General features: G+C 41.9%; 1 protein-coding gene across 1 annotated transcript in view; it reads left to right on the plus strand.

Annotated features, from left to right (window-relative positions):
- Positions 1 to 257: 257 nt before the first annotated feature.
- LOC146139918 (uncharacterized) overlaps positions 258 to 27,564 on the plus strand; it is a 31,781-nt gene continuing 4,474 nt past the window's right edge. The window contains exons 1-15 of the mRNA XM_083391108.1: positions 258 to 388; positions 3,530 to 4,013; positions 4,810 to 4,932; positions 8,152 to 8,200; positions 8,441 to 8,569; positions 12,668 to 12,827; positions 16,067 to 16,240; positions 18,398 to 18,514; positions 19,158 to 19,258; positions 19,713 to 19,821; positions 20,233 to 20,394; positions 21,133 to 21,240; positions 21,631 to 21,746; positions 23,562 to 23,709; positions 24,111 to 24,147. Of these exons, the coding sequence (XP_083247234.1) occupies positions 290 to 388; positions 3,530 to 4,013; positions 4,810 to 4,932; positions 8,152 to 8,200; positions 8,441 to 8,569; positions 12,668 to 12,827; positions 16,067 to 16,240; positions 18,398 to 18,514; positions 19,158 to 19,258; positions 19,713 to 19,821; positions 20,233 to 20,394; positions 21,133 to 21,240; positions 21,631 to 21,746; positions 23,562 to 23,709; positions 24,111 to 24,147 (2,116 nt within the window). The 5' untranslated portion in view covers positions 258 to 289. The remainder of the gene's footprint in view (positions 389 to 3,529; positions 4,014 to 4,809; positions 4,933 to 8,151; positions 8,201 to 8,440; positions 8,570 to 12,667; positions 12,828 to 16,066; positions 16,241 to 18,397; positions 18,515 to 19,157; positions 19,259 to 19,712; positions 19,822 to 20,232; positions 20,395 to 21,132; positions 21,241 to 21,630; positions 21,747 to 23,561; positions 23,710 to 24,110; positions 24,148 to 27,564) is intronic.

The raw sequence follows: 27,564 nt of genomic DNA on the forward strand, positions 1-27,564 counted from the left end.
CTAGCCCTAAGGTCTGTTGTCGTAAGGATGATTTATTAAGTATATAGGATGCCAGAGTTTTTTGTTGCAGGAGAACACGATCCTTTATGAATTTCACATCATGCATTCTAACGAAATTAAGAAATTACTTTTTTTATAAATTTGCACGCGTGTATGTGCCCGGTTTTCGATTTTGCCTCCTTTGTTAATAATATTTTCCAATTTCCGCAGATGCAATTTTGGTCGTTTGCCTTAGGCTGTCGCTTGTGTAACTTTGTAAAGTAGTATAGCGCAGCAATAAACTGTAAACATGCCTTACAATCTGTCGCAGTACTTCGGGTCACGTGACGGCTTTCGTCGCACCAACTCAACTGGCCAGTGGAGACCGCAGCAGGTCGTCGAAGACCCCGTGAGTTATGTTTTATTGTACCTTAACTTTTACATTAAGTCCAAAATATCGATAGGTAAATGTCTTTTAGCGAGGAAGCAAATTTTAAAATTAGGCTCTGCAATACATGTCCCTTTTAAAAGAAAGTCTTGTACTTTTAATAGACGAATCAGGTGGCACTGTATAAAGACAAATTGTATTCATTTATCGACAAGCTTTCGCACAACCGTGCTTCGTCAGGTCAAAGTATAGAACGTTGTACTTTAGGATGCCTGGCAAACACACCAAAGGTTTAGAAAAAATAAGAAAGCGCATGAAAAATAGTCAAACTCGTATTTTTTTACATGAAATATATAAAATGAAATGGTCTGTGTTTAGTGTTTAGGTTTAGGCGATACTCGAAATACTCGTACCTTCCGTGGCATGTAACCAGTGTGGGAAAAACTAAAAAAAAACATAATAACTATATAGTTGTTAATGTAGATTGAAATATCTGTAATTGAGAAAAAAGTACAGCGTAATAGTACTATAAGTTGGACTGGGTAGGTCCCATACCGCTCAGGGCTCGAAAGCTATTAATAAACGTACAATCCGGTTTCGGTACGTTTACATCCACAACCAAACTAAATGCGAAAAAATTCACGAGCATATGTGAAAGGTTCAAAGCTACATTGTACAGCCGCAAAAAACCTAAAAAACAGCGGTTTGCTTTTTCAGGGCGCACCATAGCGTGGCTTATAAACGAGTATAGCGCAACAATAAAAAACACCGATTTCCTCTAAAACTTAGTTTCGGGAATTCACGCCCGCGCATCTGTGTCCAAGCTGTGTGAGTTCGCTCACCGCGTTACGAGTCATACCTGGCACGCTGCACGCCCCAACAAGATCATGACGTCATGCATGAATTGCGAGTGACGAAATGCGGTGAAAGCATGGAAATCACCCCTTACTGCGCAGAAATAAATATGGAAATGTTTAGACATCGCCTTTATGGAAGCTTCGAAAGGAGGCATTTCATCTTTTTCTTGCCTTTTATAGACACATTGATAACAAACGAAACTTTAAATTGTACAGTTAACAGGCTCCAAAAAAATCTCTGTTTGATGGCTTTCGAAACCCATGATTTCCGTCACAGTAAAAAGGCTATTCTTACATTGCGAACCGCAAATGAAACTGGTTTACGCGGCCGGTTAAACTATGCTCCAGCAGCTCAAAAATAGCACGAAAAAGGGTTTGCCATTTCATTGTACATCTTTTAACGTGCTTCTTGTGTTGTAAAAGGTTTGCATACCGAAGCGATTAAACTTGCAGCTTTGGCAGAGTAATGATGGATTGAAGTTACATGCATTTTGGTCTTACGCTGATGAAGCACAACTGTATTGTCAAATCGCACTATGGGTAGATGCGAAACCGTGAAATGAAACTCGATCCGTTCCCTTATATGGCTTTGAGACTGATTAGGCTGCTTTGCCTGCTTCTCGTGCTCCTTCTCGTTTCTTTTTGACTGTGATTTTGTACATTGCAACCATAGACAACATTGTTGACAAGGCATTTGTCTGCGGTTGTTCATTGGTACGAAAACACAAATCGCACTTATAAATGCTGTTGAACAGTGTTGAAAACAAATATTTTTAAAATGAAGTCCTAGTCATGATATTGGCAAAACAACTCAAGTCCAAGTTAAGTCAGTTCAAATCATTGACAGTAAAAATCGCATCTAAGGCACGTCACTGACATTTAAAATAAATTGTATACTTACAAAATCGAAACCACGATATTTTGCATAGCGAACATCAAAAACGAAACGAATGTCAAGTCATAGGAAATTAACAAATTTTACTCTAATGTATTCAAATAGAACACTTAAAATTCAAGTCGTTTGTACAAGCGGTTTGAGGGCAAGTCAAATCAAATTAAATAAATTTAAGTCATTGTCAGTTACTAAAACAGTGCAGTATGCATTTTTGTTGCAATTATACAACTTTACATATAACTTGTAAGGTCTGCATATAAACACATTCGGTGAATTTACAACAATTGCAGAAATGTCACTCAAAACGAGGGCTAAGAGCCCTATACGATGTTTTGTGGTTTAAAACATTATCTTGGCTTGTAAATATAATTTTGGTCTTAGCTTGAGCGTACATTTATTTCATAAGTGATAAGCAAATGAACAGTTTTACTTTGAAGTTGGTTAAAATTGTATTTGACGGGGATTATCATTTAAAAGTTCCTACAAATCCGCTGTATTTCAACTTGCTATAAATATAGCCCATTTTGAAATGTCTTTCAACACGTGACAAGCAGGACAGATGGCACAGTTTGCGTAAACAGTTCGCCGAAACCGCTCTTGGACCAATACACATATTCTCGGGACGGCCACGACTGGCGTTATTTTGCGTGAAAAAATACAGAAACGGACGCGGGTCAAACTCGGGCCGCATTTGTTTTGTTTTTTTCTGTGTTTCGCTCATCCTGAGCCACAAACACACGTTGAACTGTGGTTTTACGCCTAAATAAACCAGTTTCATTTTATGCCAGCCACTTTAAATCTAAGAAATAGACAAACCTGTTTTGCTAGTTTATTTTTTGGGTGAAACGTATAGCATACAGGGCCAAGTGTAATGTACAGGCGAGCATTTTTTGTTATTCGACGGATTGGTTTAAGATCCCAAGAAATGTACAATAGCGAAAATCACTAAAGTTTGTTTTTTAAACGGCGCTCAAGCATACACAGAAGCTTACTGCTTGGCCTAAATAGGTAATATTGTGCTGTATAAAGCTCGTTACCAATGTCGCCCAAGGCGTACCAAATTTTGAGTAGCATGAACATATGGCATGTCAAAAACGGTATGTTAGCTTTTGGTTTTAGTATTTGCTTACAATGGTTAACTGCCGTTCAGATGGCGTCATCAAAGCTTTAGCCACAATTTACCCCTCTACCGCCGAAAAAGCATTTTACACGGTATTCTTCTGTAATTTTCCAACAGCAAAAACACCCTGGCGTATACCATTCTGCACAACAGAAACCCCATATAGCTATATATGCTTCTCCGGGGGTAGCGGTATATATGCGTTCTCCGGGGGTATTATCCAACAGCAAAATTCCCATATAACTATATATGCTATCAAAAACTAAAATTATGTTTGATTTATTTGGCAGACCGCGCCGGGCACCCCTCCCGCCCGGCACACATCGCTGATCAGCGCCGCGCGCCTAAAGCACCTTGAGGCCGCCAGCCGCTACAAGCGCAGCTCCTATCCGCGCGCCAGCCTCGACAGCGTCTTTGAGCACGTCCCAGAGATCCGATCGCCGAGATCCCGCGTAGGGTCGGGCGCCTCTTCGAGGTCCGAGTCCTTCTCCCTTGGCGGCGCGCGCGCGCCCAAAGGCCGGCAGCGCTTTCGCGACACGGTGCGCAGTATCCTGCGCATGCGCAGCGGCAGGACGGCCGCCGACATGAGCCACTCCCAGCAGCCGGGCCACGGCAGCAGCCCGCATCAGGCGCGACGTCAAAACCAGCGCCTGATCAACGGAGTGGCGCTAAGGAACGGCAGCAGCGGTAGCGACGCGCAAGAGTCCGGTCATCACGAGGACAACCACCCGGCCAGTGTCGAGTCGCTAGTGCGCCGTTGTGCCGAGAGCTTTGGTAAGTTTGGGTCGCCCTTTGTTTGGGACTTTTTGCTCCCCGTGTCGTTGCTAAATGGATCAACGACTAGAGCGGGATTGGACAAATTTTTTGACAAGGGGTCCGTATTCGGAACAGAAAAAGCCTTTATTTGGGCAGGGATAAAAGAGGAATTGAAATACCTTTATGGTTATTTAAAACAGTGTATATGAAAGTAGCATTGTTTTGACAAACTGGTAAGAGTAGGGAAAAGTAAGGTTTCCTTACAAAGATAAATTTTGAATCCAGGTTAAAATCGTGAAGGTTTTTTTTTCTGAAAAATTGTTATTCCGAAAAATGCCTAGGCGTAGTTTGTCCAGGTTTGCACCAGAGGGTAGCCTACAAACGAATATTATGCTCGAAATTTCACGGGAAATTTTGATACGTTTTTGCATATATCCCTCTATTTTTTATCGCCGGTATAAGTGTGTTGTGTTCTTACAAACTCCAGGAGTGGTCCTTCTTATGGGTTTGACCAAAAATAATTTACTGTATTTTTTTTTGGTGGGCGGGGGATGATCAATGATTTCGTACGTTGTAGACAAAACTTCAACCTTACGCATTGGTTACGTAAGGGCTCACGGCAGCTCATTTCAAATGAACTTACAAGACAATAGAGATTTTTAGTATTTGCATTTTTGATCATTATCCCCTTTAGCTCCTGGGTTGTTTTGGTGTTTTAAGTCGCCCAAAATACCCCGTCTGTGAATATATAGACCTCTGAAGCGGTAAATACCCGATTCCTAACGAAGGCTGTTTCTCTTTCCACCGCCTTTAGACGCCGAAGGAAATTGCCGATGCGAGGACTTCCCGCGAATTCTGCTCCTCACCCACCTCTGGTTTATGACGTCAGAACAGCTCATTGTTCTCTTCACGCAACTATATCCTTTTCGCTACTTTGGTTCGCGCGCTGTGTGTGTGGAGTGTGGATGCCAAAAATAGCGTCAACCCGAATTAGACGCAATAAGCTGTCTGCATGGGGCGCGATTTGATGGAATGCCACGGCGCAGCAACTAATGTTCGCCCTGTTAAATACATTTTAAAACCGGCAAATCTATTTCATTTTTTTGCAGGGTCTGTAAACCTATTTCATTTTTGTAATTGTGTTGTTTCGACATTTACGAAATGCCGTTCTTATGTACTTTGCCCATGTTGCGTTGCAACAGTACAATGTTCAGGGCAACGTTTTCAAGAAAACACAAGTTTTCCGTATTTAACCGTACAGGGAACAGTTTTTTTTAATAAAATACATTATTCAAACTTCGTAATTTGGCAAACTGATCGTTACCTAATGCTATAAAGAAAGTTTAATTATAGTAACTCGCTTAAGTCACACAGCGTACAACATTTGGATCAGGTGTTTTAAGTGGCCCGCGATGAAGCCAGCACCCCGACCCCTTATCGTGTTAGCTTCGATCTACCGACCGTTTCGCGCGCAGCCCAGGTAACAAATCGAATTGGCGACACGGTGCATTTCGTGTACGGTTGCTGCACTGATCGCGACACGCGTCACAATTTTGGAGAATCGGCTCAGCGATTTGCAGTTCCCTGGTGTGTTGTGTGCATTGAGACAACCCGATAATACTGCGGTATACCCTTGTGTATAAATACGTCGCTTGCTCTGTTGTGGGGACGTTTGAACGAGATTTGCCAAAAATGCGGGGGCGATGCAATTTTCCGACGGCAGGTGCGTTTTGAGCTGTTGTTTCTTGTGGATTTCACCTTTCTCTAAATACCTTTGTCTCGAAAGCGAAACATTTGGCGTCGGGTGTATGTTGCCCCGTTGACGAACGGCCGGCGACAATCTGTACGTCACTATAACAGGAAAGCCTTGTTGGTGTGTAGGGGGGATCCGGAGTTATATTTGGTCGGCTCATTTCCGCGCACAGCATTCGACTGCGTATAGTTTTACGAATACCGCCTTTTAGATCGCGACCAATCACTACGCTTATTGTTTACCGCTTGAAAACTCGACCCCAGCGCAGTTTTAGCAGCTAGTCATCACTCAATCATACACACACGCACGCAATTGCACATGTACAAAATGCATTCGGATTTGCGTGAATCACAATTGATGGGCGTTGCGCGGAACGGTGATCAACGGCCGGCCGTTGTTATGTGCCATATGGCAGCGCGCCTGACCGGAAGGAAGATGACCGATCAAGCAGCACTTTCGCATGACTCGCTGGGACGCTGGATACCGGTGTTATTTGGGAAATGAATGCGCTAAATGTGTTCGCCTTTCCTACAGAGCCGGAAGTGAGTGTTGGAATGCCTGCGCTGGTGATATAGAATCGGGTAATGCGGTTCGCGATGGTTTACACTACTGTGGTAATGTTCCTATACTTCCAGTTACCTGACTTCGTTTTGCAGGCATCACTGATAGTTCTGGGTGTATGTTTTAAGTTTTTATCCGTTTTTTTTTCCTTTTAAACGTTTTTTTTGTCAGACCGTTTCCGATTGGAAACTGAACAGTGTTAGCGAAAAGGTCTGGTTGTGCTAAATTGTGCTGTCAAATGCTATATGCAAGCAAAACTATATACAAGCATAAGTTATACATAACGACACCAAAGTGTAAAGCATTAACGTTAGTTTCGCCTTACAAGCAAACTAATTCGTTGATATAGTTGATTGATGGCCATCGAGCATTGATTTCGCTTGAGACACGCAGCTATAGTATATTGCATAACACTCATGTGCGTTTATGCATTCGTGGGATGCCTGCGCTTTGCTTGAAACCTTCACCAGTTTCGGTAATTTCCCAACGAAACCAATTCATCGCGCTGTGATAAAGCCCCCTGTTAAACGTTGCCTGGTCTGCAGTTTTCATTCCAGGCAAAAACCCTCTTGGCGGAAATGCTCAGCCGAGCCTCGAAATTGCAAACAATGCCGAGTTGGCCCTTCTATATACGATAAATGGCCTCGTGTGCATAACGAGATGCACCGATAAGTCCGCTCGCTAGGGGAATTCCCGAATAATTTCGGCGGGAATGCGGGATTTCTATGGCCGCCCTTTCTGCGGAAAACCCATTAGTGTGTTTGTGTGGTTTCGGCGAACAATCGAAACGTTCGTCAATTCGCCAAAAGCCCATTTGTCGCTGGTACTTTTGCGCCTTGGAATGTTATTTTTCGTGACGACCTGAGTTTTCTGTTGTAATTTACCCTCCCAAGCAAGTAAAATCGCATTGTCGTAAAAAAAATCCAGTTAAAATTCGCCTTTAGATGACGTGGCCAATAATGTCAGCCTTGCTAATTAGTTGCGAAGTAACAGTTCCAAAATCTTGTCGCTTTAAAATTGATAGTTGCTCAGCTGGTGCAAAACGTGAGCCTTTCATAACGATTTCACCACTCAAAACATTTTTACGCGGTTCGAACGTTTGGCTAGTCGCCTTTCGAAACTATAGACGCTAGTAGCAGAGAAAATAAACCTTCGCCAACTGAGCGCTTTGCACGTAAACAACAGAATCGAAACTCCCGTTGCAGCTTTTTCGCTCAGACTGCAGTTGCAAAACATCGCGGCCGCAAGAGAATGGCAAGGTTCCGCCTTTTTTGTAGCAATCAAAACTTGCACCCTTCCTCCCCAACCGCTTTCAGTCTCGAGAATTGGCAAAACTCCCGAAATTGGTTTGCCGCTTCCGCCGCTTTAGCCCACCGCAACAGACCTGCGCAGCGCGCTGCAGTTCGTTTCTATATTATTGAATCTGTACCGTACTGTACCTATAGTTTATTTCTGTAGTTGATTTATGGCGAGGAGTCCGAACTGTTAAGTTCCCCCAACGCTTTTGTCGCGGTATTGCGGCCGATTGCACTGTCAGGTGGCTTTTTTTTGTAATGATGCAGACAGTTTGCGGCATTGGATCGCTTTAGTTTGGCTGTTTTTCACCTTGTTTATTTGCTTTGTACCCTAGTTAGTTGGTGTGACCTTTGTAAACATTCTGTTATTTCCATCCCATGCAATAGTTGCAAAAATAACGACCCATGGCCTTTCTTCCATTGCATTTTAGTAGAAACCTTTAATAAATATGTATTTTTGGCGAAATTTAACATGGCAGGTTCTCGTACTCATTTAATGTATTGTGATTTTCGTTAAATTTTCTTAACTCTTATCGTACATTCGAAGAGGAAAGCACAGCATGCGACGCCAAGAAATCAGTCTTCTTCGCAATCCAGTAAGTACGAAAATCTCTGCTTCATCATTTATTTTGCGCAAACTGTTTTAAATTGCAAAAAACGTCATTGAAATGTTCTTCAAATTGTTTACCATTCCCATTGACAATTACAATGGATAAGACAAAAACAAAGAGCAACGAACATTTTTACAAGCTCAAACTGATTTCCAAATCGCCATGCATTATATTATCAGCTTCTTGGGCGTGTTCAAAACACAAAATAAAGTTCTGCCATTTCAGATACTGGCTCAAGGAGTTTCCGCACATGTTTGACCTTGACCACAACCTGGTGTGCGCCCTGCGTGACCTTCAGGAACTCGCCGCCAACGACCCCGACGTCGACCCTTCCACCATCGACCTCCGTAACAAGTAAGGGCCGAGCATAATGTTTGGGGATTTTAGTTATACGTATAGTAATAATATCAAAGCCCATATACAAGTTGTTTTTTTCTTTTTTAAAATGAATGAAGAGATATTATAATAGTTCATTATGCTACCTATTTCTATTTGGGCGTTGATATTCTTTGCTAACTAAAAAAGTCTTACTAAAACCTTCAACCATTAGGCTGTAAAATTTATTGTCAGCCAGTATGGAGAACAGACGAGAAACATTCTACACAAGCTTAACCTCATCAGCAAACTTGCCCAAAAGCGCAAGGACGTTTCGTTTTTGCAGACTTGCCTAGGCTATACATTTTGATACCTAAGTTTGTACGATTCAAGCTGTACATACGAAAGCTGGCACAATAAAATTAATCAAGTTTGGTTTTGCTTATAGGTGGGGAAGTGTGGTAAAATATACAGTTTTTATGACTCGTGGCTCAATTGTGTTAGATTATTTACATATATACCAGTTATGTCAGTTTCAACAAACGCAATCAGTTTAAATTAATTTTATAACAGAAATGTGTTGCTGTAATTTGACTTTAGATAATCAAATTATTTATTTAGGTTACTTAAGTTAAGTCAACTTGTAAAATCAGTAATTTGGGTTTACCCAAGTCAAGTAATTGACTTAAGTCATTACTGGGCAAATGTCATAAACTTACGAAGCTTGGGAAGCCGACCAATGACTAACCGCGGCGATTTGGAACTTAACCCATAAAAGTTTTAAATTTAGATTTTAACGTTGTCCGAAAAACATGCCCCATGAGCTAAATGCGCTGTTCCCTTTCATCTTGTAGACAGGCATTATTTTTAAAAGGATCGATAACCCATCGATTTTGGGTCGGTTGGCCATTCTTCGAATTGGTCGTCTAGACACGAGTTAAAAGGCCACTATAGTTTAAAGCAGAATTAGTTTAAATATATTATGTTTGCAATCTGTATCGATATTTAATCATGTGTGCGGGACTTTAGTGTCGCAATGCGTTCGTTTCTTAGCGAATTTAAACGTGCGATGCAATGCGTAATTTGCTCGTTAACTGTGATAAATGTGGGGGCGTTGGTGAGAGTGTTACGTCAGAGTTTTATCAGAATTGTTATGCACGGCTATTTTTATGATTGTTCACCTTATAAGAGAAACAGACGGAGGTTAAAATTACTTTTTTATTACGACAAAAAATATATATTTTTTTAAATATCAAACTGGTTCTTAAACCTTTTTGAACCAGGCATTAGCCAAACTACATATGTCAGAAAATATAACATTGGATAGCATCATTGGATAGCGTTAGGAAATGTAGCGTTAGGTAATGTGTTGTGTTACACTGTAACTCACTTAGGATGCCCTGATTGTTAAGTAGTGCATTTTCACGAAATGCCTTTAATCTCCATTAAACCTTTGTCATGACCGAGTAAAGAAACGTCTGCTTCACTTTAAGAACAATTGATTAAAAAAACGTTTTATAATTTTACAACGAGAAACAGTCGGACAGTTCGATTCGCACAGAATAAGCTGCTATACCCACCCGATGACCTTCGCAGCGTCACCAAATGTTGTTGTTTGCCGGCGCCGAATGATAGGTCAGCCGACAACAGTGCACTCGTCTCTGCTTCGCCTCTGGTTCGCAGCGCGACGGGCAACCGGGTTTAGTTGGCGGCCGCGAAAAACAACAACAGCATAGAGTCACTCTTTTCAAGTTGAACCGCGACCGAACACCCGTTTCGCGGAAAATCGCGCAAGGTCGGCGCCTACGTCACCAATTTTGCCCGCAACACTTCCGCTTGCTGAGACGGGCTGTAAAGCGATGGTCGCCAAACTTTGTTTAATGCGGCCTGAAGTACTCTTTTCAGAGCTATTGAAGTCTCACTACGTAAAACCACTACGAAAACAGTGGCGGATTCAGGATATTTGTTTTTAAGGTGAAATATCACACGGCGCTGTGATGCCCAAACCGCCGATGTAAAACATATTATAAAATGAAAAATATACGCTCGAAGCGTGAAAAGTTTTGCGCTAACATATAGTTAAAGTTGGCAAAAAATATAGTTCGACAGGCTTTAAGTACCACATTTTGCACGTGGGTGAAACCACGCTTAGACAAAAAAATTCTGATACGAAGTTTTAAAATAAAGTGCAACCAATGTACGGCTATTACTCGGCCCACAACTACATGATAACACTAAGCTATTCGAAAGTAACTCGCGGCCCACTAAAAACGGCTCTGCGACCCACATTTGGACCGGGACCCACAGTTTGCCGACCGCTGCTGTAAAGCATTGTTGGCCGGGCGATTACGGGCGATCCGACAAAAAAAACAGCGAACACACGCCGCGCTGTTGAACGGTAAATGACCAAGCCAGGTTTCCAGTAGTGCGGAAAGTCCAGCCGCCCGGCTCTACCCGCATAAAGGGTTCCGCGAAAATCCGTTTTACACGGACAGGTCGTTCCCCGAAACGGCCAGCTTCGGTGGCCCGTCGTTAGGCGGCCGGCACCTTAGCTTTACCTTTTTCCCGTACTTACGCTCCCGGGGTGTTGAAACGACTTAAAAAGGTGGCAAAGGGCGACTTCTTTGTCTGACCTTTTTAAATCGCCATGGCACTTTAATCAATGCGAAAATAATGCTGGAAATAAAATTGACGCCAAAATCGGCTAAAAATCCACACAATGAACTACGGCGCACCACCATGCTGCAAAAACGCTTACAACTTTTTTATTAGTCTTTTTAAAATATCACTGTTAAGTTCTGCACCCCAAACAAGGCCGGGCGCATCGCAAAGTGCAGCAAAGCAGAGAGTCCGTGTTCGCAATTAGACTCGCAGTGCGTACGCGCCCTTTGCCAAACGCGCCCCCCGCCATAAACCACGCTCTCGTCTCGCAATCGGGTCACGAGCCATCAATTAGCCAGGGCTATATCAAGCGCAGTCTGACGCCCGCTTCAAGCACACAAGAGAGTTTCTTTATGAGCGGCAGCTCATGCTACACTGCAGTACTACCGCGATCGCGCCCGTGTAACACCGTTGTTAGCTTCGCACGCACTTGATCCTTCACTTTTCTGTTCTCGGTGGACGCTGCTCTGCTATTTCGCAAACGATGAAGAAGTTAGAAAAGACGTTCAGGTGAAGGATTTGTAGTGGCTGCGTGTTTAATGGCTTATAGATTTGTATTAAGTTAGACGCCGTGGTGGATTCAGACAGTCTTATGTTGGGTGTAAAAAAGTGATTTGCTGTCCTACTAAAGAGCGTTGTCAAGTCGTTTGTTTAGAAAATGAGTTTTAATTATTAAATAGTCCTTGTGCCTGCAGAATATTATGTTTACCATTTTAGTATTTGGATTGTTTGAAATTCAGTATTTAAACTGTTAAAAACTAGGCCTGCCAGAATTCGCTCTGGGGGATTAACAACAAAAAATGACGGGGAGTTGTTTGGAAAGCTTGGAGTTAAATAGTACGCGAAATCGCGTTTGAATATTCCGCACATCAATTTGTAATGTAACTTAAATCAGGTTGAATAAAAGCGCGTTGTGTAAGAGTATACCCTACTACCCATGCACGTTTGCCAAAATGCGTGTGCACTGTTTTACTTGTTTTTGTTCACTTGTAAAACAACAATCAAGTGGTTGGTTAAGGTTGTTATAAAAGGTCGCCGTCCAATTTTACGTGACCCTAAAAAGCGTTGGCAATCAAATTAACAAGCTGCTGTATTATTTTTTTCTTTTGTCCGCCTTTCTGGAATATTTACTTAGACCTATAGACAAAATCATATGCATAAAACGCTTAGAACTTTCACACTTCCCCAAGCGGTTTAAGCGAAGAGGGTTACTGGTTTTACAAAAGCAAGGACGAGTGTCATTGCTTAGCAATATATTATAAGCTGCAACCGTCAAAATATTCGCCATTTATTGCGGTTTGGACAAAAAATGACTTTGCAAACCTTTTACACATGAAACAAACTTCTAGTAATGAGATTGATATATTGTGAATGTGTTACAGTAGTTGTTCAGCAAACGGGTCATACAACCAACGCTTCTAAATTCGCTGAAAATTGCAAGATCACGAATAAAAATCGTTTTCTACCCATTCACAGGGGCTCGTACAAGTGGATGTCGGCGGCCCACATGTCTATCCGGCCCAATCAGGTGAACCGGAAGCGTCGCAAGGTGTCGCTGGTGTTCACCCACCTGGAGCCCGAGGAGCTCGCGATCCACATTTCCTATCTCGAGTACAAGAGCTTCCGGCGACTCACGGTGAGTGGGATAACTTTGTATATTATATCAAATTGTCGAATCGTTTACTTGGCGATGTATTTGAACGGCTCGTGATTAGTCTTAGTTTGGTCCTTCTATCGCCAAGGCAGTCGATTTTTAAGTATCATAAAATGTCGCTTTGTCTAAATTTACAATTATGTTTACCTTAAATGGCTCTCTTCACTAAAAAATTGTAACTGAACAGACATCTTATCCTGTTATCTTACTATCTTACAAGATTTACATTTTAAATCTATATGAAATAATAGCTGTGAATCTCCTAAAATGGAATCTGAATAGATGGGAACATACTTCTTCTGCCATATTCGGATTACGTTTTGTATACTACCATAAATGTTTTTTTGAACACTGAATCTGGACCCTTTTGCCTTTCGTCGTTTTCCGTTTGCATTTATTCTTGTCGTATTTTGTGGAACTACTAAAATCCCTCGTTAGTTCCAAAAGGCAGCGTGAGGTCATCCGCTGGCCAAAAGTTGTCTCTACCTAGAAGCGGGTCGATCTAGTATTCTAATTTTGGCTCAAAGTGACTCAGTCTTTTTGTATATTTGGCAAAGGAATTTTGATCCAAAAATAGCGCCTTTCTGTCGTCTTGAATTCTGTCGCGCAATTAGACCTAAAAAAGAAACGATTTGCGATTAATCGGGAATACCCTCGCGAGAGTTTTAACTAAAACGAAAAAGCCTCGCTTCGGAGAAGCTAAAATGCGAATGTCTAAACCGTGTGACGGCCGTCTGGCGTAAATGGGGGTGTGTCGGGGGCGTGCGTCGCACTCCGCCAAGTGGACAGGCCACCGGTCACGTTGTAGCCAAATCCTTTTAAGCCGGTTTACCTTGTCGCTTTACGAGCGCCCATCCTTCTATCTTAGTTTCTCTCTTTCCAACTACTCGGCCATTGAAATCCCTGTTTTGGTAAGTTTTTTTTTGTTGCCAGAAAAATGGACGCTAACTATAGCAAATAACCGAGAAACCACGTGAACCAAATTTGAAGAACCATCAGCGTAAAAGTGAAAAGAATATAAGGATGAAACATGCATAAATTATAAAAAAAAAATCTGCGCGTAAACATGCAAAAAAGAGAACAAAACGACGTAAACATGCCAAAAAGATGAACGAGGAACGTAAACATGCGGTAAAGAGAAAAAAAAGATCGGCGTAAACAAGACGACGAATTGGCCTCGCGTCAACTACACAGGCGAACACTATGAGCTTTGCATAGCGGCCCGTCGCCGTTGCGCTTTGCGTCATTGGCGGAAGCGTCGTCGCTTTGCCGCGAAACGCTGACGCTTTTAGCGTTTTGTACCAAAAAACGTCCGCCAGTCCGACTTAATCGAGGCGTTCGACGCGCATTTGTCTTTTATGCGGGATGTTGGCATTCGAGCGTACTAAAATTTCATTTTAACTGACGTTCAAAGCGCTACTGCGTAAAACCCTACGCTCGCAGTGTTTGTTTGTTCGTGTTTTGTTCGGATCGCACTAACTATACGTTTCCCAATTGAAGTAAACGTTCTTCTTCAATACTATACCGTAAGCGCAGTCAATCATCAATAAGAACGAATCGCTTTTCAGCAGGATAAAAACTTTCGCGTCAATGAAATTTAAACCTTAGTGATTTGATTATGTCGAGTATTTATGCCACCCGTATGCATATTTTTCATATTTTGTTGGACCTGTTTGTCAACTGGCCTCTTTTACAAACCATCCTATTTCCAAAAATGCTCCTGGCATGACTAATTCACCTGTTTGTCGCACGACTGTTGCAACAATATTTGCCCACGCCTTTGTGCAGCGTTCCTTGCATACCCGCATGTATTTTAGGTGGGCGAACGCGCCACTCGACCCATCGTGTTGTTTGTCGTAAATACATAATATTATTTGCATATGCCACATCGTTGGTATCCGTCATTATGCTGCAGAAAAGACATGTGATTGATGTGTGATCGCTTAAAATGACTCGTGCGCTTTTGTAGCTGCAGGTCTTAGTCCCTGAAACAAAGAACAATCCAGCAGGCGTTTTTTTGCTGAATTATAAAAAATCGGCGAACGTTGCTTCTTCAGGTCGTATGCGATTTTATACAAACCGCACTAAAACAACATGCCGCCCCGGTCGTAAAAGAAATGAAATGTGTGCGCATTTTGCAAGAAAACATCTGACTGGCTCGTTTTTGCAGAGTTTGCATGCGGCGCGCACGTCAAAGTGACGTAATATAATCTATCGATTTCTCTTTATCTGCGCCCGCAATGCATGCTAAACCCGTATGCGCCGCTGCCTCTTTTGGCCAAGAGGCTGTGGGGGTTTAAAGTGACGCGAATCGAGATACACTTCGCTATTATTTATGCGGACAAAACAAGTTCAGTCACGCACTCGACACAATCTGCCACCAAATACGCATGTTTTTGCTGCTTTGGTCACGTGTTTAGTGAACTGTTTCGCTCTAAACATGTTTTATATATGTCCAGTGAGCTCTTGGACCAATATCGCACCCTTCTAAGTAAGCCAATTAGCCAATATTTCATGTCAAATAGAAGTGTTATTCATATCGTTCAGATAAAACGATATATCGAAATTCTCTCGCTATGCTCACTTAAAAAAACGCAAACGTAGATGCTTGGTAAAGCTGACGAAACACAAGTAAAAATGACTCGTATCAAATTTAAATATTCCGGAAACATCATAAAACTTTCCTTTCCAGGTGTTTTTTCATAAATAGAAGTATTTCTTAAACGTCGAGCTTGGAGTCATGTACTTTAGGTCCACATCCCTCAAATACCACTTACAGATACAAAACGCTGATGGCAACTCGTTCAGTGCCATTGGGGCAACAAGCAAGCAGACTTAAACAACTAGATAATCCTTTATTTCTAATTCGAAAATTAGAGCAAAATGCTTGTGAGATGAAATTGCGATTTAAATAAAATTGAAGGTGAATAATTAATTGTCATTCTAGTTCAAATTCTGGTTTTAAAGAATTCGGTAATTTTAATTCCAATCTAATTTGAAAAAAGCAAATTTATCTAATTCTAATCCAATTTGGAAAAACTGAAATGCTACAATTTTAATTTTAATCCAATTTAAAAAAAATATATCTTCTAATGCCGAAGTCTGAGCACAAGCGGTCAGTAAAACGACCACGAGCACCTTTTCTGACCCACTCTTCCGGCGACGCTATTCCTTTTTAAAGCGAAATCATTGTAGGTTTTTAACCCCTATGTTTGTTTCAGCTTTCCGACTTTCACAACTACGCGGTTCACGGCGTGATCAAGGACAACTTGAAGCTGGAAAGGGCCGTCTTCCTCTTCAACAACATAACGCACTGGGTGCAATGCATGGTGCTCGACCACAACAAGCCGCAGGAGCGGGCCGACGCAATCGTAAAGTTCGTTGCCATCGCCAAGGTAAGATATGATAAGTTCTCGATTCAAAGTTGCCATCTTTCTTGTGTACACGCGGACTCCAGACATAAGACCGAGATAAGAACAATAGCAACGTCAGAATAAAACACCATTCGGAATAAGGCCAAATTTGGACTAATACCTAATAGTATTAGTACCGTCTAAATCGGAATAAGTCCTAAATCTGTCGGATTCAGTCCTAAACAAAATTTCAACTAACCCCAAACCCCCCACCCCTAAGTACATCACTAACTCCCATAATAATTTCAACACTAACCCATTTTCTAATCCCATCCATTATCCCCTCAATAACCCCAAACAGGACCAAAATCCGTTTTATAGATTTTTCTGCTTTAGGTATTGACGCTTTGTAGGTCTTATTGTGTGTCCCGTAAACGCCTGTTATATGCAATTCACGCCTCCTTGTCGTTCAACGTAAAGCATTTATGCTTCCCCCAAGTAAATTTTAATTTTCAGCAACCGCATTTTTCATTTCAACGTTTATACATTATTTTTGTCTTTTGGTTCGGTTTCTTACATGCTTTTTACCATTTCACCACAGCCTCAGGGTTCTATGGCTACAAAAATCCTTTGTGCAGATTGGAGGCGAACGGTTTTGCTGATTTGTAATTTGTTAATGAAAAATCGACTTGTTTTACAAGCATAGTCTAAAAACACCACACAATCATAAGCAAATTATCAAACGTTTTTAGAGCAAGGTGCTACTTATAGTTTCCAAAACAACTTAAATTTATCTATCCGTGGCGGTTTTTCATGTAAATAGACTCCTACTGTAATAATATTTTCTTTGTTTTTCTCTTTCAGTTGTTTACGATTAACCGTTTAAAATGCAAATCAAGGACGCCCACGCATGTTCGGTAGGGCAGTTAAAGTTAATTCTGTGTCCCGATAGTATTCAAATCGCCCAGTTACCCGAGAACTCCAGTTAAAACAACACGGGAACGGAAATTAATTTGCGCTATGCCAGGGGAAGGAAAGACTGCGAAAGTCCAATTAAGGAGATGTATTTATGCTGGACCACGAGCCGTTCGATCATTTCCGCTTACCCCAACATGCCAATATAACATGCTTATAGTCGTGTCAGGTGCGCGTGCATTACAGTCAGAATTTTAGTGTCTGGTGCCATTTTTGTGCCCTTAAAAATCGTGCAGACCGCTGTTGTAATGTCGACAATGATGAAGCACGCATTTAATGTTTATATCGATTTCGCACGTTCCAGAAAACTTGGTCATTAGGATTGTGAAAATTGGTCTACATGGCTATCTTTTAGGGTTTTTTACGATCTCGACACCGAAATACTGTCCGTTTTGCGACATTCGCTACATGGTTTCTTGTAAAAAACTACGAAAAAAGAGCAATATTTATTCGCAAAATGGGTTAGGCTTAACAGCGCATCGTTTTTTTTTATTTAAATTCAAGACAAATGACAAGCGACAGTTTCCTTTTACATCGGGTCTCGTGCAACGTTATAACGAAAATATAACCTGACCTACACTTAGCTGTGCTTCCAATTATCGCTATTTTTGTGGAGTTTCTTAAAACAAGCGTGCCACGGCGCTCACCCCAAATTAGCCAGACGCGCGTACTCTGGCTGGCTTCTAAATCGGGAGTTTTCTTTTCGAATTGCCGAAGAGACGCAATGCGTTGCCAAAATTCTGTCCATTAGCGTCTGTCCGCGAACAACTGACATTCGAGAACCGCAAATGTATATGTTAAGACTTAGAAACATATTAGCAGTAGTTTGTGGTTACGCCTATTTATTTCATTGTTGGCTCGTTTTGTGGTCAATACCAAGTGTGAAGCTTGTCCGTTAATATATACCTAAAACAGTTTTTTGAGCTTTGGCTTTAATGGCCACTGAGAAAAAATGTTTTTTCATTCTAGTACCTATTTGTAAGTACTAAACTACTAGAAATAGACTTGTTTCGGGGATCGTTTTCGAAATATAAGAGACCGTTTTAACACCTTAAAAAACTAGTAATGATACATATTTCAAAAAAAATTTACTCGCATTTTTAAGTGTTGTTTTTAAGTGACATCAACCTCTACGACCGACAGCAAACTTGGACTATTCAATGAAACTGAAAAAAAAAAAACAGCCCAATCAACAAACCCTAACCTTCTGTTGTGTGATCGCAGAAACTGCACGCTATGCGCAACTTCAACACGTTGATGGCCATCGTGGGAGCGCTCACCCATACCGCCATCGCTCGGATGAAGAAGACAATGTCGGTCGTGCCCAAGGACACCCTCAAGGTCGGCTGGCTCACAGTTATAAAAACATTTATTTATCGAAGCTGATTTCGCAGTTCTTCCGCCTTTTTTATGCGTTCGAGCTTGGCTCGTGAAATTTATTACCGCGAGCTCGACTCCTGGAAACAGGTGGTGGCCTTTTCGCCCGTCAAGTCCTGGCGCGACTGTGCTGTCTTTTGTGCAAAGCTAAATTTGTCGCAGTGAAAACGTTTCTGCCTTTACGTCAAACCGGTCAAATGCCGGAATTTCTTTATGCCACTTTTATTGAAATATGCCATATAATCCTTTTTGGCGTTTTCAGCGGTAAAACTAATCCTAAAGAATGCTAGTCCGTTATATGAGTAAATTGTGGTTTCTTTTTTTACATATTATTCTAGCAAACTTTAATATATTGGGTTAAATAAAATTTGTAGGTTTGGGAGATGTACATACAATAGGCTTGGTAAAAGTAGTTAAAATGAGCACCAAATCGATACGACCTACTCTAGCTTCTTTAGATTCAAGATATGTTCTTTATAGCAGGATTCACGAATCCGCCGAATTTCACGAAAAGGTACTATACGTCAAATCGTACAGTCTTTGTCCGCAGTGCTCAAATGTTTAAAGTCACGAGTTATAAATGGGGCTATATTCTTTTTGTTTGCAGACGTTAGATGAACTCGTCGAGCTTCTGGACTCGAAGGCAAACTACTGCGCATACCGACGCGCATACCAGCAAATCACCAACGAGTTCAAAATACCCGTCGTGTAAGTACATATTTATATTTGAAAATAGTAAGCATATTATATTGTACATTTACATATTATATAAGAATGGTCGCTTCAGAAGTTGCTCATTATAGAACACCGGAAAAGGTATTTGTTGGGCACGGCAATCAGTAGACCGATAAGAATTTGTTTGCAAGCATGGCATTGGTAGATAGAAAATTTAGGGTGCGCGATATTTATACTTGGCAAAAAAATCATATGTATTATTGTTTGGAACTAGGATCAGATACTTGAGGCGTAATATCTCTGTATTTCTTGCGTTTCCAAATCTTGTCTTTCAATACCGCTTTCAACAAATAAACTGTCCTAAATGTCCTTCTCCCCGAGTATAAAATGATCCTACTGAACTCTCGCGCATTCCAACCTACGAGAATAGGCCGTTTTGCTTTTGTCGTCTAACAATCTTTAAACGGGCCTCGTCTTTTGTACGCAGTGGCATCCTAATGAAGGATCTGATCGCCCTGCACGCCGCCTACCCGGACCGGGTGGGAGATGAGCTCATCAACGTGCGGAAAATGATGATGATCGGCGGCATTTTTCAGGTCAGTTAAAAGGCGCTAATCTTGTTTGGAAATATTCACTTTAAATTGAATAGTTGTCTGATTGAAACGCTTTTGTTAAGACCCCGTTTTAAAACAACGGTATTTGGCCAGATCTTCCCCGACTGACTGCTTTCTTAAAGAAACTATTGACGTTTAAGGAAACTTTTAAACTTTTATAAAGTATTGGTCGTAGCTACCAAGTCGGTAGGTCGTAAGTTTGAATCTCACAGCCGACAAACACTATCAACAATTTCTGTTTTTTCCCAAAGCGACCAAACAAAACCTCACGTAGTATATCGGTATGCGCCGCGACAGTCGCTCGGCATGGCTGTCTAATTGGGGTGTCTGCGCATGTTTTTCGATCAACTCCACACATCCCCAAAACGACCTAAACCCAACGTATTCTCGCAGGAACTGACTGCGCTGCAACGCACGCCTTTCCCGTACGAGGTGAACCGCGACCTGGTCAACACCCTACGCGTTTCGCTTTACCTCAATTACAGTGAGGAGGAAATTTACCAGCTGTCGGTGGTGCGCGAGCCGCGCGACGTCAAGCATAGCACCTCAGGAAATGTGAGTGCCAAATAAGCCTGCTCCGCTGAGGCTATCGTAGGGCTAGGGCCACTCCATCATACACAGGGCATGAAATGCTCGGAAACGCATAAGCGTACAGACTTAGCTCTTCTGCGGGGATAGAAATGTCGGGCTTTTGCTTGGCGTTTTTACTTTCGCCTGCTTCTCTGTTTAGCTAACCTTTGGCAAACTTGAAAAAAGTTAAAAATGAAAACAAAACAAACTAAATTTACTTGAATTTTATCTGGTTCGAATAACGCCAGTTGTAGTGCACATTTCCCACTAAAAAAATCGACAAAACTGTTGAAGTATTTGTTCTAAATATTTTATGTGTGTTTTAAACGCAGCGATCACTTGCATTCTAATACCGTTACCAAGTGTGTTTTTTTCATAAATACATAGCTTTGCCACAAGAGCGGAAAATTATGGGTTTTCGCCATTTATTTTGCCTGACGCTTTGTCTCGTTTCGTCATATGGTGTTGAAAAACAGGCAGGCGTCTATGTGATCAAAAATCCATTATGACACCTAATTTTTTTGGAAACCTTAGAAAGTGCGTTTTTCATCTTCTGTTGTCTCCCCAATCGTTTGCCTTCCGCTTAATCGCCTATTCCCGATTTTTTTATTCGGCTAAAGCATTGTTTGTTGTTATGGCGAAGGATATCAACATACCGTTTTGCGCCCCTTCAATCGACCGTTCACCCCCAAATTACTTAACCTTTCCTCGTTTGCTTTGCAGGGCACCTCGCCTTCCCGCTTCATCAACATGGGTTTCGCAGAGTTTGCTCGCTACACCTGCCAGCTTGATCGTGAAACCATCAAGGAACACGTCAACGCTATGGTCCAGGTCTGTATGGCGTTCGTCAATTGGCCTCGAAGTCGCGCTTACAATGTATTTTATTGGGACAAGAATCTTGACATGGTGCCCCAACATGCCTAACTGAGATTTTTCGCCGGCCGACAGGATCCGGTTATACACGCTTGTGACCTCGTTCAAAAAATATTAATGTTTTTTGCCGTAATCGCTAAAAAAATTAACTTCTCCAAAATGGCTGGTAAATGGTACGCTCGGGTTTAAAACAAATTCTTTCGCAATTCATTTTAAATTTAAAGGTTAAAAAATCTTTGGCGGCCATAACCGCGATAAAGGCGAGCAAAATAAAATCCACGCCAAATGCCTGAATAAAACCGCATTCACCAAATTTGAACTGACTTTGATGCAAAACCTTTTGCGCAGAGCGTCTTCAAAGCCTACGACCTAAACGCCGACGGGTTCATCTCGGAAGCCGAGTTCGAGTCCTTCATCCAGAACTTTCCTGGGCTCGACTCCTTCGCAACGGTCGACAAGGACCAGTAAGTGTGACTATATACTTTCGTCGTTTCCCCGTAAATCGTCCCGTCGCGCCGCGCGAGCTTGTAAGTCTTGACAGCTCACGAAAGGTGTCGGGAGAAAATCTTTGGTTTCACACCTGGTCTGAACGCGGCCTTATCCCGCTTTTGATGTTGTAATCTTGCAAACGCTTAAAGCCCGATCGCTGAAGCAAACAAGGATTGCGCATTGCTAAGCCAAGCTGTATAGGGGATTTTTGTTAACCGATCAATGTACATTGTACATTGTACCAAGATCACGTATACAACACCGAAATAAGCGACCGCGCAAAAACAGCATATCGAAATAGTTTTCTAATTAAACCTTAACCCCGGTAGCCAAGTCTACCCCTCATTCCGCACCCATCGTCCATTTTCTCTTACCCGTTATGCCTTTTAAACCATTACGCCTTTTACACTTCCTTGTTCGTTTCTTGAAAAGCTTCAAATGGGCTCTTTTTTTGCTAATTTTTTTATGCCTAAAACCAGCCAATGGAGATTGTTGGAGTCGCGTTTTAAGGCATTGTTTCTCTATAAAATAATCGTGGTAATTAGTTGTGTTTTTTTAAATCCAGTGATGAAAAAAACGTTTATGCAAGCGCTGTATGTAGAATGAATGTCCAACTTAGTAAAGTAGCAGTTTAAAATAATTTTTAGTCTTTGTAAATATATACAATACACGCACCATGGTAAAATTTAATAAATTGACTATGTTGAAAAAAATTAACGAATTATTCTTAACTTTTAAAATCACGTCTCACTACAACCTCCATCCACTATGTTCCAAGCGTTGTATGACTGTTATCGTTATTCTCACACTTAAAGAATCGTGCCACGTACAGGGTTGAACAAGCGAAAATAATCAAGCGCATGAACAAGCGAAATAATCAAGCCCCTAAAAAAATGCCTCCTCGGCGTCTATTTCGGTCTGCGCCGATGGCCTGGCGTCCGATTGTGGCGTAAACAACCTCCCCGTTGCTAATCCGGGCGCGTCGGCGTGATTGACGACTCGGATTGCTCGGCCGCCCAAATTGCCACTGTTTTTCTCGTTTTTGTGGGAGCGATTCGCGCTACACACCCACCCCATCATGTTGTTGTTGTCTCATCTTTTCTTGCTGCTCTTTTTGGACCTTCCATCAGGCTTTGAAATTTTGTTTCGTCGGACAAACGCAAACGTAAACACAGCCGGTCCAACTGTATTTTAACGATGTACCGAGCCTGCACGGAAATAGGAATCGCATTTATCTCGCAAAGCGACAAAATCAAATCAGACTTTTCGGGGAAAAAGCCTCCGTTTCCACCAAAATCTAGTACTCGGCATTAAGGTCATATACCTCCACATTTGAAACTATATAGAGGTGACTTAAAACGCATTATGATTCTGGGGGGGGGGGGGAGAATTGCAGATCTTAATATTGGGGTAGACGTACTCTTGAACGTTCCACGAACTAATCCCCTTGTTTATTTTTTCTAAGGTATCAATAAGGAAAATGTGCTTTTACCGTTCGAATGTAAAATGTTCAAATTTCCGTTCGCACGTTTTCAGATGGCATCGCCCAAATTGGGGGAAACGATAAGATACCGATAAGATTTTCTGGGCGGCCTTTTTAGTCGAATCGTGGACCTCAAGGTGTACGTGTGATCGCACAAACGGTTTGTTAACGACGTTGTTGTACTTTAACTCTATTAAACTCTCAGCTTCCATTCTGGGTCTAAACAAAATGCGATCCGTCCCGATAAGAAAGCATGGGTTTTAGCGCCGTCTTGCGGTAATTTTAATTGTACATTGTTCTTTACCAGGGATGGACGCATCAGCATGGCCGAGATGCTGGACTACTTCCTTAAGATCAGCTCGACGCGGCGCAACGAGTTCACGCAGAGCTTCAAGCACGACTTTGTCGAGACCAGCTACTTTCACCCGACGTTTTGCGAAGAATGCGAAAAGCTGGTAAGCGGCTCATTGTAAAAAAATCGCGAGACAAACTAATATAGTACGGCCAAATAAGATGAAGTGCAAAAGCTGCCTAAAGATGTCCAGTGCCTAAATACGCTGTTTTATTATCAAGTGAGCCCGGCATCTGCCACTTGAGGGACCAAAATTGTCTTTCTTGTCGTTCTCACATTGATTAATCTTTCAATAATTAAGAACCACTCTTTAAATTAAGAACCACTCTTTTTTAAAAATTGTTAAGGCAGGATCCCCAATATTTCTAAACTTACATAAGAAATTTTCTCTGTTTGTCTATAGCTATAAATTATGTAAGTGATACTCATGTTCACGTTTAATCACTTGTGGATTTGTTTCACCACGCTTACCATCATAAAAACAAGTTTTTTTCTTTTTTTCAGCTCTGGGGCTTGGTGAAGCAAGGATGGAAGTGCAAAGGTGAGCGCATTTTACCTATAGTTAAGAAAAAAGTCTCCCGACTGATTTGTACAGTGTACTGTACTGTACAGTGCACGTAATGGTTAGGCGAGTGATGAGGCAATATGGTGACACCAAAACAAACGCTAAATTTAGACTCGCTTTGTTAGTTGCGTTTGTCGCAAATACTCACGCGCGCCAAGCGTCCTTATTCCAGCCCCAGGGCGCGGGAAGTAACCGTGACGTCATCGCGCTTACTGACGTCACTGCACTTAAGCCCGTCGCCGCCAGGTAAAACGCACGCCTGGCCGCCTTTGATATGACCTATAACGTTTAATCGTTGTTTCGTGTTACCTACTGCTACTGTTTAGTTGGCGGAAGTCTGTGAGATTAGGTCAGGGTTTAGTGACACTTTGACGTTTGTGGCAGCAGCGCTGTAAATCGCCGACCCAGCTGTGCTATATTGTAAGGAAAGTAGCTTAAGGTGATTAATGCGATAGTGGCAGCTTTATAGTCCTGGTGTTCATGGAACTGTTTATTGTTGTAGGAACAGACTATTTGATATTTTGTATATGCATTTTACTTATTGGTTATTTAGTCTTGCACTATGTGTTTACTTCGAGGTCAGTATAGTTGCGCAAGGAAATTAAGGAGTTTGGGTATGTGTGCAATAGAATAGGTGCGAATGTAAGACAAACAGAAAAATGAAGTTATATGTAAGAAACTTAGTCGGACCGTTATTTATAGTGTGTTGTGTGTGAGTCGGTGACAAAATACAATCTTCGTATAATTTTGCAAGAAGTTTGACCTTCTACAAAACAGGGTTTTGACCTACTATTATCTTTTACTGCTAAACTATGTAAACGTTGTAAGTTTTACAAGATTTATACTTATTGCGCTCAAGCTTTGTATTGGAACAATTTGTGTTTCACGTATTCGGATTACGTGAATAGCAATATGTTATTAACTTTAGCTAGCGCTCCATTGTAGATCTCGTACTAAACAAGCTTCGCTGCGTCGAAATACACCGGGAAGGATTTCTAAATAAATATTTCGCGTACATTTTAGGTTGTATATTTTTTTGCCGTTTATTTTTGGTAAACTAATCATGGAACCATAAAGCCACTAAGTGTCAGGTTTATTAAAATCTAACTCCGAGGGTGGGACGTGTTGATCGATACTTTTTTGGAGTGTTGCCCGATCACTCGAATCTTGGGCAGAGCAGACGTGGAAATTCTCGCCCCCCGTAGCAAACACACGCAACAACATTCTAGCCTTAATATTTTTCTGTTGCCAAGAGCAAATCTAGTCGAAAATTTCGGCAAAATAAAGAAAGTGAAATACCTGTGGCTTTTTTGTCAGCGTCCGCTCGATTCTTCCGCGAACCGTGTTTTCCCTCCCGCGGCCACGTATTGCTCCAGCTGTCGTCGTTTTCCGTAGGTTTTAAAACCGGCAAGCTTCCACCAGCCTCAACAGCAACTTCCCTGTGACGTAACAATGGCGTGCTGTGATCGTGCGTCTTTCAAACGAGAGTGGCACAGCAGCCTTGCAGGACGAAGCGCCGAGCTCAGCACATAACTGTATGTTGCGCGCGCTTACGTCAAGCCCTGAATGCTCAATTCACGTTTTCAGCACGCGCTTGCGCACTTACCCATTCCGCTGGGGCGGAGGGCCGCAAGCCCATAATATAGTTGGTTTACTATTATAGACAGTCGTAGTTTTGTTGTGAAGTGGCAACTGTTCGATGGCTACAGACAGGGCGTGCTTTTGTTGTTAACTTTTTAGTTCAGTTTAAAAGCAGTAGAGCAGTTAAAGCGTGGATATTGACTCCAACTCTACTCTTGCGATTCTATTGAGGTGTGTTTTATAAAACAAATCTCAGGCAAGAATGTATTTTTACCTTTCGTTTTATCTCCGTAACTTTTTGTCAATAAAAATATTCCAAAATGTATGGTAAATTTAATGCATAAATACGCTTTTTATTATCAAGTTAGTACTTGCGGGTATAAGTAGGCCTAGGCAGACAAAAATTTGTCTTATTTTTTAATTTGAATAAGTAGAAAAATCTATATTTTTTTAGCCGAATCACATTTTAATGTTTCCGCCGTATAACGCTGGCACAATTTATTTTTCCTACATGAGTAAGATCTCTGATTAAGGCTCTCGATCTTATCACTGCAAGACAGAAATGGCAGTTTCTCGATACCACCCCAACTCAGCGTTTCGTGTCTTAACACGAGACATGACAAGCGCAGTGTGCCAAATGTGGGGTCGCGACGCATTCTAAAGGCGCACGATCGAGGTCAACATCCTCATAACTCTGACACCTCGCACTTTTGACATGAACATATTGCTGGTCACGATTGTAAGCTCAGATAAAAGGCAAGTCGGCTTTGCGTGCGGCGAACTACAGTGTGACATGTACAGAGTCGTGACAAGACAATGGCACTGTAAAGTCAGAGTTGTAGTCGGAATTGACAGGACGAGTTGTAGCACGTAGTAGCTCCCAACGCCGGTTGGTAATTTATTCGCGACTTACTCGCTCATCTCTTTGCCAACTACTGTTTCAGCTCGACAGAAAGGAATATATAGAGGCCTATTTTTGGACCGACAAAAGACGCAGCCTCTTCCTTATTGGCTCTGTTTTTACGTAGGCATGCTTTGCATTTTCTGCAGGAGTTGCGCCGGCTAATTGCTTTAGCAGGTCAGTGGCTTAGAAACCGTCGTTGATTAATTGCAGGTTTGACAGTTTCTATAAGAACGACTATAAGACCCTACTACCGAGGCCAACGGTTGTAACAGCAGCTCTGCATTGAAGTGCTCGCTGGCCTTTCTTTCGGCGTCCGACGAAAGTCCACCAGCCTCGCTTCTACGAACTCTTATGTTTTTAACCAAATTCGTGACCGGCTTTGCTGCGTCACTACGGTTCAACCGAAGCGATGCAATTACGCCGCCGGGCACGCTTCGCCCTTTGTGTACCATGCAACCGCATCAGACTTTAACGCAGCGTTGTCCAACCGGCAGCGGTGATACTATACGGCTAGTGTGCCGACGCAAAAAAAACGGACCATCGGCATGTGCCGATTTACCACCGGTACCTATAGCGAAATCGCATTAGCGTTGGTAAACCGGTGACCCGGAATTGAGCGTGAGGTTACGAAGCCAGATTAGCCGTGTAACTATAGGATTTCCAGAATGTAGTATAGGTAACTTTTCAAAGATGCGTCTCTTCAGTTCACATTTTAGTGCTCGCTTTAAAAGGAAATGTTTGTTTGAAGGTCACTTTTTGAACGGATATTTTAATACTTTTTTGTTTGTGTCGTGCAAAGGACAGGCACTTAGCCTCCATAGGTCAGTAGTTGTGTTTCGTTAGTCGTTTGAATTTATTTAAACTAAACAGCGATGCTGCCATGGACTATTCAGATGCAAATTTAAAGA

Source organism: Ascidiella aspersa, chromosome 6 (assembly GCF_963924565.1).
Source record: "Ascidiella aspersa chromosome 6, kaAscAspe10.2, whole genome shotgun sequence".
In the NCBI taxonomy this organism is placed as follows: domain Eukaryota; kingdom Metazoa; phylum Chordata; class Ascidiacea; order Phlebobranchia; family Ascidiidae; genus Ascidiella; species Ascidiella aspersa.